The sequence below is a fragment of the Lepus europaeus genome, chromosome 14 (assembly GCF_033115175.1).
Source record: "Lepus europaeus isolate LE1 chromosome 14, mLepTim1.pri, whole genome shotgun sequence".
Taxonomy (NCBI): domain Eukaryota; kingdom Metazoa; phylum Chordata; class Mammalia; order Lagomorpha; family Leporidae; genus Lepus; species Lepus europaeus.
The window spans coordinates 47,306,063-47,320,328 of record NC_084840.1 but is presented as its reverse complement, the minus strand read 5'-3'; the positions used below and the strand labels follow the sequence as shown (position 1 = coordinate 47,320,328).

The 14,266-nt window shown below is 40.4% G+C and overlaps 1 protein-coding gene across 20 annotated transcripts in view; it reads right to left on the bottom strand.

The window, feature by feature from the left end:
- MLLT10 (MLLT10 histone lysine methyltransferase DOT1L cofactor) overlaps nt 1-14,266 on the bottom strand; it is a 230,032-nt gene that overhangs the window by 85,218 nt on the left and 130,548 nt on the right. For all 20 annotated transcript variants that reach the window (XM_062210551.1, XM_062210549.1, XM_062210562.1 and 17 more), the window contains one exon: nt 13,488-13,583. In XM_062210551.1, coding sequence (XP_062066535.1) covers nt 13,488-13,583 — 96 coding nt within the window. The remainder of the gene's footprint in view (nt 1-13,487; nt 13,584-14,266) is intronic.

The following is a 14,266-nucleotide window of genomic DNA, read 5'->3' as shown; positions in this document are numbered from 1 at the left end:
GGTTCATCTCCAAACGGCCACTATGGGCAGATCGGAAGCCAGGAGCCAGGTGCTTCCTCCTGGTCTCCCATGCAGTTGCAGGGGCCCAAGCACTTGGGCCATCTTCCACTGCCCTCCCCAGCCACAGCAGAGAACTGGACTGGAAGAGGAACAACCAAAACTAGAACCTGGCGCCCATATAGGATGCCCATGCCGCAGGCGGAGGATTAACCAAGTGAGCCACAGCGCCAGCCCCCACTATGTTCTTAAATCTGTATATATGAAACACATGAAATTTGTACAACTAAAATGTATGCAAATTTTAAAAAAAATGGTGAATACATGTCTTTATATATTTATCAAAACCCATGGATTATATAAAATACTAAAACTGAACCTTATGTGTCAAGCATATTCATCAATTCTAACAAATATTAACAATCTGGTGGGGGAATTGTTGATAATGTACACAAATGGGGGACAAAGGGTAGATGGGAACTTTGTACTCAATTCCGGAGTCAAGTTAAAAATAAAACATAAAGTTAGTTTTTCAAAAATGTTTATATTTTTTAAAAGTTCATCAGCTTCCAATGAAGAAATAAAAAAAAAAAAAAAGCAAAAGAAATTTTAAAAAAGGAAATAAATCAGGAACAAACATAATAGTGAAAAATCAGTAATTCCTAATAGTAATAATTCTGAAAGGTGAACAAAATTCATAAACCTCTAGTCACAGTGATCAGAAAAAAAGAAAAGGCACAAATAACCAGAACTCATTCAATAGTAACAAGACAACCTGAATGGCTTTATATCTACTAAAGTATTAGAAATGGATTTTAAAACATTCTCATAAAGAAAACTCCAGGCCCAGATAGTTTTATAATATAATTCCCCAAATACTCAGCAGTAATAACAAATCTGTACAGTTTCCTAGAGAAGTGAATGAATGCCTACTAACAACTCATTCTAGGTGGTCAGCATTACATCAAAATCACACAAACACATGATACAAAAAGAAAATCAAAGGACAATATCCATCATGAACACAGACCAAAGAGTTCCTTCAATAGTAAGTAAGGAGTGAGTATTCAGCCTAGCAGTTAAGATGCCAAGTAAACGGCCAGCGCTGTGGCACAGTAGGTTAATCCTCTGCCTAAGGCACTGGCATCCCATATGGGCGCTGGTTCTAGCCCTGGCTTCTCCTCTTCCAATCCAGCTCTCTGCTATGGCCTGGGAAAGCAGTAGAAGATGGCCCAAGTCCTTGGGCCCCTGCACCCACATGGGAGACCCAGAAGAAGCACCTGGCTCCTGGCTTCAGATCACTGCAGCTCCAGCCATTGCGGCCATTGGGGAGTGAACCAGCAGACGAAGACCTTTCTCTCTGTCTCTTCCTCTCACTGTCTTTAAATCTACCTCTCAAATAAATAAATAAAATCTTTAAAAAAAAAATTTTTTTTAAAAAGATGCCAAGTAAGATGCCTACAACCCACATGGGAGTACATGGTATACCTAGGCTGAATAATCTGGGCTTCTGTTCCTAATTCCAGATTCCTCCTAAGGTTACAGGGTACAAGATCAACACAGGAAAACCAATGTGGGGTTGGAGGAGTAGGAACCAAAAAATAGAATGTGTTTTAGTTTCTATTGTACACAGGATAGCTATAGTTTACAAGAACCTAATATATTTTATGAAGAACTGAGACAGAGGAACTAGAAAGCTCCAAATATGAAGAAATGAAAAGACAAAATACGAATTACAGGGGCTGGAACTGTGGGATAGAAGACTAAGCCTCCATCTGTGGCACTGACATCCCATGTGGATGCTGGTTCGAGTCTCAGCTACTCCTCTTGCAATCCAGCTCCTTGTTAATGGCCTAGAAAAGCATTGGAGGATGGTCCAAGTGCTTGGGCCTCTGCACCTAAGAAGGAGACTCATTAGAAGTTCCTGGCCCCTGGCTTTGAATCAGCCCAGTTCAGCCACGGATGCAATTAGGGGAATGAACTAATGGATGGAACACCCTTGTCTCTCCTTCTCTTTGTAACTCTACCTACCTCTCAAATAAATAAATAAATAAATCTTTTTTAAAAAGAAAAATACTAACTACAATGACTTGATCACTGAATGCTATATAAATGTCTTAAAATATCATACATCTTGTATTTAGTATCCAGCTCTTGACATCTTAAGACCTACACAACCGTAAACCTCCAATACTATGCCCACCTTATTTAGACATTTCAATATGCATCTAGCTTTAATAGCCTCTGATCTCTCCATTTCATAAGCTTGTCATCTGCTCCACATCAGCCCTGTAACACTCTAGATTATATCTTAAAAGACACTGTTACTAACTGCAGCTGCTCTATAATCTTCAACTCATATCCTAATCCCTATCACATCTTATTTCCAATACACTCTCCATTCCTCAAACAAACCTCTAAATTCAACAGGAACCATTAACCATTATTGATTATCCCTCATTCTCCATTGCCCTCATTATCATGATCCATGATTACAACTTACCATGTATTCACCCTCAAATCACTCACTGTATTCATATAACAAAATAATAATTTTTCCAAATCCTATTCTGTCCCCACAACCACAAAGGCAGACAAGAATGGTCATGGAACCTATGGCTTCTCAGCAATAACAACACATTTCCTCAGTAAATCTTCTTTCCCACTGTTAAAGGTTTTATTTATTTTTTGGAAGGCAAATAGAGAGGAGGGTGCAGGAAGGACAGGATGGAAGGAAGGAGGGAAAGAGAGACAGATCTTCCATCTGCTGGTTCACTCCCCAAAGGGCTACAACAGCTGGGGCTGCACCAAGCCAAAGCCAGGAACCAGGAACTCCATCCTGCTCTCCCACATGTGTGGCAGGGGCCCAAATACTCACCACATCTTCCGCTGCCTTCCCAAGGCCATTAGCAGGAAGCTGAATTGGAAGCGTGGCAGCTGGCACTCAAACCTGTATTCTGTTGAATGCGAACACAACACTGGCTCCTCTTTCCCATTTCTATGGCTAATTATTTCAAACCTTTATGTTTATTCAGTCTATTAACAATAAAGAGAAAGAAAAAAAAAGTAAAAAACAAAAAAACAATAAAGAGAAAGAGAGACAGAGAGAGGGCTCACATCTACTGGTTCACTCCCAATTGGCCATGATGACCATGGCTGGGCCAAGCAGAAACCAGAAGGCAGGGAAAAAAAACAGTGCCCTTTGGCCGGCACCCAAGCTCAATAGGCTAATCCTCCACCTGCAGCGCCGGCAAACCAAGTTCTAGTCCTGGTCAGGGCGCCGGATTCTGTCCCGGTTGCCCCTCTTCCAGGCCAGCTCTCTTCTATGGCCTGGGAAGGCAGTGGAGGATGGCCCAAGTGCTTGGGCCCTGCACCTGCATGGGAGACCAGGAGAAGCACCTGGCTCCTGGCTTTGGATCAGCGCAGTGCGCCAGCCGCGGCAGCCATTGGAGGGTGAACCAACGGCAAAGGAAGACCTTTCTCTCTCTCTCACTGTCCACTCTACCTATTTAAAAAAAAAAAAAAAAGTGCCGTTTATCATCTCCAACAAGATGATTTCTCCAACAAGTCATCACCTATTTTTCTGCTCCTCCTTATAGCAAAGCTCCTCAAAGCAATCATTTACATTCTGACCTACCCCATTTTTTTTTTTTTAAATTAACTTATTTATTTGAAAGGCAGAGTTACAGAGAGGCAGAGGCAGAGAGAGGGGTCTTCCATTTGCAGGTTCATTCCCCAGTGGCCAGAATGGCCAGATGTGGGCCGATCCAAAGTCAGGAGCCAGGAGCTTCTTACAGGTCTCCCACACAGTTACAGGAGCATAAGGACTTGGGCCATCTTCTACTGCTTTCCCAGGCCAATAACAGAGAACCAGATCAGAAGTGGAGCAGCTGCAACTCGACCTGGTGCAATATGGGATGCGGACACTGCACAGCTGTACGTGCTAGGACACAGCACCGAGTCCTCCCATTCTCTCTTAAACCCACTTGAATCAGGATTTTGCATCCAACAGTACAATAGAACTGCTCATCAAGGTACCTAGTGATCTACACATGATTTATCCCAATACTTGTTCCCATGTTATTATATGACATTATTCACTTATTTCATTTCTTTAACTTGATTTCCAATGTAACATATCCTCTTGGTTTTTTATACCAAACTCTGGCTTCTTCTCAGATAGTTACACATTATTATTATTATTTTTTTTTTTTTTGAAAGACAGTTACAAAGAGAGAGAGAAGGAGAGGCATGGAGAGCTCTTCCATTCACTGGTTTACTAACCAAATGACCACTAACAGCCAGGGCTGGACCAGCTTCTCCCAGTGCCTCCCACGTGGGTTCAGGGGCCCAAGGACTTAGGCCATCCTCTGCCACTATTCCAAGTGCACTGGCAGGGAGCGAGATCAGAAGTGGAGCACGCAGGATTCAAACCGGCACAAATAGGCTGCTGGCATCACGGGTAGCAGTTTAACCCACTATGCCACAATGCCAGCCTCTGTTTACCCTTCTTCTCCCAGATTTTTCAATGTAGGAGGCCTGGGCCTTGAAGGCCTCCTCTTTTCTCTTCCTGGACTATTTCCTCTCTTGCCCCAGTGTTGTGGCTTTTAAATAATTTCCTATATATACAACACTTGAATTTATATTGAAGTTGGATCTCTTTTCACAATACCAGAGGATGTATCTGCTAATCAACATCTTTAACTGGATGTTTACCAGAAACCTTAATCCTAATGTATCTGTAGTAAGCATACTAGCCTCTCAAAATGTACATATCCTGGCCGGCGCCATGGCTTAACAGGCTAATCCTCCGCCTTGCGGCGCCAGCACACCGTGTTCTAGTCCCGGTTGGGGCGCCGGATTCTATCCCGGTTGCCCCTCTTCCAGGCCAGCTCTCTGCTATGGCCCGGGAAGGCAGTGGAGGATGGCCCAAATCCTTGGGTCCTGCACCCGCATGGGAGACCAGGAGAAGCACCTGGCTCCTGGCTTCGGATCAGCGAGATGCGCTGGCCGCAGTGGCCATTGGAGAGTGAACCAACGGCAAAAAGGAAGACATTTCTCTCTGTCTCTCTCTCTCACTATCCACTCTGCCTGTCAACAAGGAAAAAAAAAAAAAAAGTTAAAAAAAAAATTGTACATATCCTAATCCCTGGTTACATGGATTTACAGATGTAAGAAAGCTTGTAAATGTTAAGCAGAGCAATGATCCTGGATTTTTTCTGGTAGGCCCAATCTTATCACATGAGACCTAAAAAGAAGAGAACAACCTATTATATCCAAAGTCTTCCCAATCTTTGTTAACAGTCACTCCATTGCTTCTCCTGATCTTGACCAAAACTTGTAGAATCAACTTGAGATCTTCTCTTTCTCTTACAGCTCTAATCTATAAGAAGGTCACATGCGTTCTACCTTTAAATGTATTCAGCACCTTCTCAGCTGTGAACTGCCTGCACTATTACCACCATCTGTCTCTGGATTATTGCAATAACCTCCTAATGATTTCTATACTTCCCCTACTGCCTGCCTACAGTCTATACACAATGAAGCAGCTAGAGTTGCTTTCAATATTCAATTTAGACCATGTTGCATTTCAGTTCAGAACCCTATAACAGCTCATTTTTTACTCAAAAAGATGAAATTTTAGAGTAGGAATTTGACATAACCATTAAGACACTATTTAAGGGGGCCAGCACCATGGTTAATCCTCTGCCTGCGGCGCAGGCATCCCATATGGGCGCTGGGTTCCTGTCCCGGTTGCTCCTCTTCTAGTCCAGCTCTCTGCTGTGGCCCGGGAAGGCAGTGGAAGATGGCCCAAGTGCTTGGACCCCCACACCCGAATGGGAGACTGGGAAGAAGCACGTGGCTCCTGGCTTCGGATCGGGGCAGCTCCAGCCGTAGCTGCCATTTGGGAGGGTGAACCAACGGAAGGAAGACCTTTCTCTTTCTCACTGTCTAACTCTGTCAAATAAAAATTTTTTTTAAAAAAGGCACTATTTAAGATATCCCCCATGGTACTGCCTGGGTTGCTTATCAAGTACTGGCTCCCGTCTTCAGCTTCCTGCTAATGCAGATCCTAGAACGTAGCAGTGATATTTCAAATAATTGGGCCTGGCCTACTCACAGCCACTCCAAGCACATGGGGTGAATCAACATATGAAAGCACACTCTCTGTCTTGTAGTCACCCTCTCTTTGCATCTCTGCCTCTCAAATATTTATTTGAAAGGTAAAGTGAGAGAGAGAGAGACAGAGAGACAGAGAGAGAGATCATCCATCTGCTGGTTTATTCCCCACATGGTCATAATGGCCAGGGTTGGACCAGGATAAAGCCAGGAGCCTGGATCTCCATCTGAGTCAAGCATCAGGATGGCAGGGGCTCAGATACATAACCTGTCACTTTCCATTGCTTTCCCAGGCACAAGAGCAAGGAGCTAGATCAGAAAGAGCAGGTGTTACTTCAAACAGCACTCAGATATAGGAAGTACATCGCTGGTGGCAGCTTAACCTACTGCACCATAATGCTCAGTCCCTAAATTAACACATTTTCAAAGAAAAAAAAAAAAAAAAAACCTTTAGAGTGACTGTATGGAAGCCAGCATCACTAACTGCTAACCATGGCCTCATTTACTATTGCCATTTCTCTACTTGCTTACTCTGTCACAGCCACTTTTCTATTCCTCCATTCATTTTCATATTAACCACATGATGAAATCTTAGCAATAACTAACAAAACCAAGTAAGACCTATTATGAATGAAAACCATTCTAATTGCTTTGCATGTATTATCTCATTCAATTTCACTACTTATGTTCCCCATTTTAATAAGTTAATTGTTAACCTACCCACTGAATCAATAAATGGTAAAGCCAGATCTGAAAATCCAGGTGGATAAAGTCCACCCCACAGCCCAAATTCTTAAACTCAATGATGCTGTCCACTTACTAATCTAACTAAACAGTCTTTGGAGACAAGTATAGAGGAAACATAAGGTATGATAAAGGACTAAAAAGAAGAATAACAGGCTGGCGTTGTTGTGTAGCAGGTAAAGCCACCACCTGCAGTGCCAGCATCCCATATGGGCACCGGATTGTGTCCCCGCTCCTCCACTTCGAATCCAGCTCTCTGCTATGGCCTGGGAAAGCAATAGAAGATGGCCCAAGCCCTTGGGCCTCTGCACCCACATGGGAGAACCTGAAGAAACTCCTGGCTCCTGGCTTCAGATCAGTGCAGCTCCAGCCGTTGTGGACAATTGGGGAGTGATCCATCAGATGGAAGACCTTTCTCTCTCTCTCTCTGCCTCTCCTTCTCTCTATGTGTTACTCTGACTTTCAAATACATAAATAAATCTTAAAAAGAAGAAGAAGAAGAAGAAGAAGAAGAAGAATCCTAAGTGTTTCATGAACAGTTAAAGAGGCAAGAAAAATTAGAATCTGGACACTGGAAATGACAACACATCTCACACCTTAGGGTTAAAAAAGAAGAAGAAATCAGAAATCTAAAAAATACTGTCAGGAATCTACAGGATACTCTTAAAAAACCCAACATTCGGGTTCTAGGAGTACCTGAAGGCATGGAGAGAGAGAAAGGATTAGAAGGCCTTTTTAGTGAGATACTAGCAGAAAATTTCCCAGGTTTGGAGAAAGACAGAGACATCATAATACAGGAAGCTCATAGAACCCCTAATAAACATGACCAAAAGAGATCCTCACCACACACGTCGTAATCAAACTCACCACAGTGAAACACAAAAAAAAGATCCTAAAATGTGCAAGAGAGAAACGCCAGATTACTCTCAGAGGATCTCCAATTAGACTCACAGCTGACTTCTCTTCAGAAACCCTACAAGCTAGGAGAGAATGGCGAGACATAGCCCAGGTGCTAAGAGAGAAAAACTGCCAGCCCAGAATATTATATCCTGCAAAGCTCTCATTTATGAATGAAGGTGAAATAAAGACCTTTCACAGCAAACAGACATTGAAAGAATTTGTCGCCACTCGTCCAGCCCTGCAAAAGATGCTTAAAGATGTGTTACATACAGAAACACAGAAACACGGTCACCAATATGAAAGAAGGTAAAGGTAGGAAACCTCACACCAAAAGATCACAGGAATCTCAAACCATATATTAGAAAGTATCTTTGGCTAATGGCAGGGCAAAGTTACTCCTTCTCAATAGTCACATTGAATGTTAATGGCTTGAACTGTCCAGTTAAAAGACACCGATTGGCTGATTGGGTTAAGGAACAAAACCCATCCTTTTGCTGCTTACAAGAAACCCATCTATCCAACAATGATCCATACAAGCTGAGAGTGAAAGGCTGGAAAAAGATATACCATGCCAACAGAAATGAAAAGAGAGCGGGCGTAGCCATCTTAATATCGGACAACATAAACTTTACCACAAAAACTGTTAGGAGAGACAAAGAGGGGCACTATATAATGATTAAGGGATCCATTCAACAGGAAGATATAACGATTATCAACGTATATGCACCTAATTACAGGGCACCAGCTTATTTAAAAGACTTGTTAAGGGACTTAAAGGGAGACTTAGACCCCAATACAATAGTACTGGGGGACTTCAATACTCCACTCTCAGAGATAGACAGATCAACAGGACAGAAGATCAACAAGGAGACAGTAGATTTAAATGACACTATAGCCCAAATGGATCTAACAGATATCTACAGAACATTTCATCCTACATCTAAGGACTTTACATTCTTCTCAGCAGTACATGGAACCTTCTCTAGGATTGACCACATACTAGGCCATAAAGCAAGTCTCAGCAAATTCAAAAGAATTAGAATCATACCATGCAGCTTCTCAGACCACAAAGGAATGAAATTGGAAATTGGCAACTCAGGAATCCCTAGAGCACGTGCAAACACATGGAGATTGAACAACATGCTCCTGAATGAACAATGGGTCATAGAAGAAATTAAAAGAGAAATCAAAAATTTTCTGGAAGTAAATGAGGATAACAGCACAACATACCAAAACCTATGGGATACAACAAAAGCAGTGTTAAGAGGAAAGTTTATATCAATAGGTGCCTACATCAAGAAATTGGAAAGGCACCAAATAGATGAGCTTTCAAGTCATCTCAAGGATCTAGAAAATCTGCAGCAAACCAAACCCAAACCCAGTAGGAGAAGAGAAATAATTAAAATCAGAGAAGAAATCAACAGGATTGAATCCAAAAAAAATTACAAAAAATCAGCCAAACGAGGAGCTGGTTTTTTGAAAAAATAAACAAAATTGACACCCCATTGGCCCAACTAACTAAAAAAAGAAGAGAAAAGACCCAAATCAATAGGATCAGAGATGAAATGGGAAACGTAACAACAGACGCCACAGAAATAAAAAGAATCATCAGAAATTACTACAAGGACTTGTATGCCAGCAAACAGGGAAATCTATCAGAAATGGACAGATTCTTGGACACATACAACCTACCTAAATTGAGCCAGGAAGACATAGAAAACCTAAACAGACCCATAACTGACACAGAAATTGAAACAGTAATAAAGGCCCTCCCAACAAAGAAAAGCCCAGGGCCAGATGGATTCACTGCTGAGTTCTACCAGACATTTAGAGAAGAACTAACTCCAATTCTTCTCAAACTATTCAGAGCAATCGAAAAAGAGGGAATCCTCCCAAATTCTTTCTATGAAGCCACCATCACCTTAATTCCTAAGCCAGAAAGAGACGCAACATTGAAAGAGAATTACAGACCAATATCCCTGATGAACATAGATGCAAAAATACTCAATAAAATTCTGGCCAATAGAATGCAACAACACATCAGAAAGATCATCCACCCAGACCAAGTGGGATTCATCCCCGGTATGCAGGGATGGTTCAACATTCGCAAAACAATCAACGTAATACACTACATTAACAGGCTGCAGAAGAAAAACCATATGATTCTCTCAATAGACGCAGAGAAAGCATTTGATAAAATACAACACCCTTTCATGATGAAAACTCTAAGCAAACTGGGTATGGAAGGAACATTCCTTAATACAATCAAAGCAATATATGAAAAACCCACGGCCAACATCCTATTGAATGGGGAAAAGTTGGAAGCATTTCCACTGAAATCTGGTACCAGACAGGGATGCCCTCTCTCACCACTGCTATTCAATATAGTTCTGGAAGTTTTGGCCAGAGCTATTAGGCAAGAAAAAGAAATTAAAGGGATACAAATCGGGAAGGACGAACTCAAACTATCCCTCTTTGCAGATGATATGATTCTTTATTTAGGGGACCCAAAGAACTCTACTAAGAGACTGCTGGAACTCATCGAAGAGTTTGGCAAAGTAGCAGGATATAAAATCAATGCACAAAAATCAACAGCCTTTGTATACACAGGCAATGCCACGGCTGAGGAAGAACTTCTAAAATCAATCCCATTCACAATAGCTACAAAAACAATCAAATACCTTGGAATAAACTTAACCAAAGACGTTAAAGATCTCTACGATGAAAACTACAAAACCTTACAGAAAGAAATAGAAGAGGATACCAAAAAATGGAGAAATCTTCCATGCTCATGGATTGGAAGAATCAATATCATCAAAATGTCTATTCTCCCAAAAGCAATTTATACATTCAATGCAATACCCATTAAGATCCCGAAGACCTTCTTCTCAGATCTGGAAAAAATGATGCTGAAATTCATATGGAGACACAGAAGACCTCGAATAGCCAAAGCAATCCTGTACAACAAAAACAAAGCCGGAGGCATCACAATACCTGATTTTAGGACATACTACAGGGCAGTTGTTATCAAAACAGCATGGTACTGGTACAGAAACAGATGGATAGACCAATGGAACAGAATAGAAACACCAGAAATCAATCCAAACATCTACAGCCAACTTATATTTGACCAAAGATCCAAATCTAATCCCTGGAATAAGGACAGTCTATTCAATAAATGGTGCTGGGAAAATTGGATTTCCACATGCAGAAGCTTGAAGCAAGACCCATACCTATCACCTTACACAAAAATTCACTCAACATGGATTAAAGACTTAAATCTACGACCCGAAACCATCAAATTATTAGAGAGCATTGGAGAAACCCTGCAAGATATAGGCACAGGCAAAGACTTCCTGGAAAATACTCCAACAGCACAGGCAGTCAAAACCAAAATTAACATTTGGGATTGCATCAAATTGAGAAGTTTCTGTACTTCAAAAGAAACAGTCAGGAAAGTGAAGAGGCAACCAACAGAATGGGAAAAAATATTCGCAAACTATACTACAGATAAAGGATTGATAACCAGAATCTACAAAGAAATCAAGAAAATCCACAACAACAAAACAAACAACCCACTTAAGAGATGGGCCAAGGACCTCAATAGACATTTTTCGAAAGAGGAAATCCAAATGGCCAACAGACACATGAAAAAATGTTCAAGATCACTAGCAATCAGAGAAATGCAAATCAAAACCACAATGAGGTTCCATCTCACCCCGGTGAGAATGGCTCACATTCAGAAATCTACCAACAACAGATGCTGGAGAGGATGTGGGGAAAAAGGGACACTAACCCACTGTTGGTGGGAATGCAAACTGGTTAAGCCACTATGGAAGTCTGTCTGAGATTCCTCAGAAACCTGAACATAACCCTACCATACAACCCAGCCATCCCACTCCTTGGAATTTACCCAAAGGAAATTAATTTGGCAAATAAAAAAGCCATCTGCACATTAATGTTTATTGCAGCTCAATTCACAATAGCTAAGACCTGGAACCAACCCAAATGCCCATCAACAGTAGACTGGATAAAGAAATTATGGGACATGTACTCCATAGAATACTATACAGCAGTAAGAAACAACGAAACCCAGTCATTTGCAACAAGATGGAGCAATCTGGAAAACATCATGCTGAGTGAATTAAGCCAGTCCCAAAGAGAAAAATATCATTTGTTTTCCCTGATCGGTGACAACTGAGCGCCAAAGGGGAAACCTGTTAAGTGAAATGGACACTATAAGCAACAATGAACTGATCAGCTCCTGTCCTGACTTTAGATGTACAATGTAATACTTTATCCTTTTTAGTATTTGTTGTTGTTGTTGTTGTTCTAGTACTATTGGTTGAACTCAGTAATTAACACACAATTATTCTTAGGTGTTTAAATTTTAACTGAAAAGTGATCCCTGTTAAATCTAAGAGTGGAAAAAGAGAGGGAGGAGATGAACAATTTGGAACATGCTCAATCGGATTGGCCGCAAATGGTGGAGTTAGAAATGTGCCAGGGGATTCCAACACAATCCCATCAAGATGGCATGTACCAATGCCATCGCACTAGTCCAAGTGATCAATTTCAGCTCACAATTGATAGCTCTGATAGGTCTAAGAGTCAAAGAGATCACACAAACAAGACAAGTATCTGCTAATACTAACTGATAGAATCAAAAAGGGAGAGAAAGATCCAACATGGGAAGTGGGATACACAGCAGACTCATAGGATGGCAGATGTCCTAAACAACACTCTGGCCTCAGAATCAGCCCTCAAGGCATTCAGATCTCGCTGAAGAGCCCATGAGAGTATAGCAGGCATGGAAAGCCAAGATATCATGGAAAAAAAAAAAAAAAAGACCTAAATGAATGATCTCTGTGAGTGAGATCCCAGTGGAAAGAATGGGGCCATCAAAGAAGGAGGTACCCTTCTCCGAAGGGAGGAGAGAACTTCCACTTTGACTATGACCCTATCGGAATAAGATCAAAGTCAGCGAACTCTAAAGGCTTCCATAGCCCTGGCAACTCATGACTAGAGCCTAGGGAGATTACTGACGCCATGAACAGAAGTGTCAAATTGTTAAGTCAGCAACAGGAGTCACTGTGTACTTACACCCCATGTGGGATCTGTCCCTAATGTGTCGTCTAAAGCCAAGTGATGCTATGACTGGTACTGAAACAGTATTTTTATACTTTGCGTTTCTGTGTGGGCGCAGACTGATGAGGTCTTTGCTAATTATATACTGAAGTGATCTTCTGTATATAAAGAGAATTGGAAATGAAAAAAAAAAAAAAAAAAACCTGGTGTTAAAATGGAAATGGCATAGAAAATTAATTAATTTGAAAAAAAAATTATGTAGGATCTCTGTCTTTAATGTGCTGTACATTGCTATTTAATGCTATAATTAGTAATCCAATGGTTGTTTTTTCACTTTATGTTGCTATATGGGCAAAATGTTGAAATCTTTACCTAATATATACTAAACTGATCTTCTGTATACAAAGAGAATTGAAAATGAATCTTTACATGAATGGAAGGGGAAAGGGAGCGGGAAAGGGGAGGGTTGCGGGCGGGAGGGAAGTTATGGGAGGGGGGAAGCCATTGTAACCCATAAGCTATACTTTGGAAATTTATATTCATTAAATAAAAGTTTAATAAAAATAAAAATTAAAAAAAAAAACAAAACAAAACATAAATAGCTCTTATATAAGCAAAACATTACATTTAAAACTTACTTTTTCTGTAGTAACAGTCAAGGATGGAACTAGTGCAGGTGATGGTTCTGGCTGCTTCTTATGTTTCTGTTTGTGTTTGTCCTTTTCTTTATATTTCTAAAAATAAATAGAAGCAAAATTAAATTTAAATCATAATCCATAAATATCCAAAAAGATATTCTTTTGCAAGTATTTAGTAATTTTAAACATTTACAAATACTCATCTCAAAATATTTATAATTATCGCTCTGATCATGGAGTCATTTTATATATAAACAAGTAACAGTCATGTAAGTCATTGTTAAATGACTTCCGCTCCCTTATTCATGATCATTCTAAAAGAGTAACAATAAACAACTAAAGTCCACAGTTATTTTTGAAATTTATATTTGGCAAAATATACACATTTTCTTGTCCATGTCATAGATACTTTTTTAAAAGCAAAGTTTATCCTGGATTTTCTTAATTAAATTTTTATTTATTTGAAAGGCAGAGTTGGGGAAAGGAGATATCTCCCACCCACTGGCTAAAGAAGCTAGTTGATGCAGCTCAATTCACAACAGCTAAGGTACGGAATCAACCCAAATGTCCATCAACTGAAGATTGGATAAAGAAATTATGGGATACATACAACATGTAATACTGTACAGTGGTTAAAAAAAAAAAAAAAAAAAAAAAACAAAAACAACCAGTCCTTGTCTCAACTGTTGATAAGCAGTTTTTTTTCATACTATTTGTTGAACTCTTTACTTAGTATAGAGTTAATCTTATGTGTATGAAGTTAATTGAAAATAGATCTT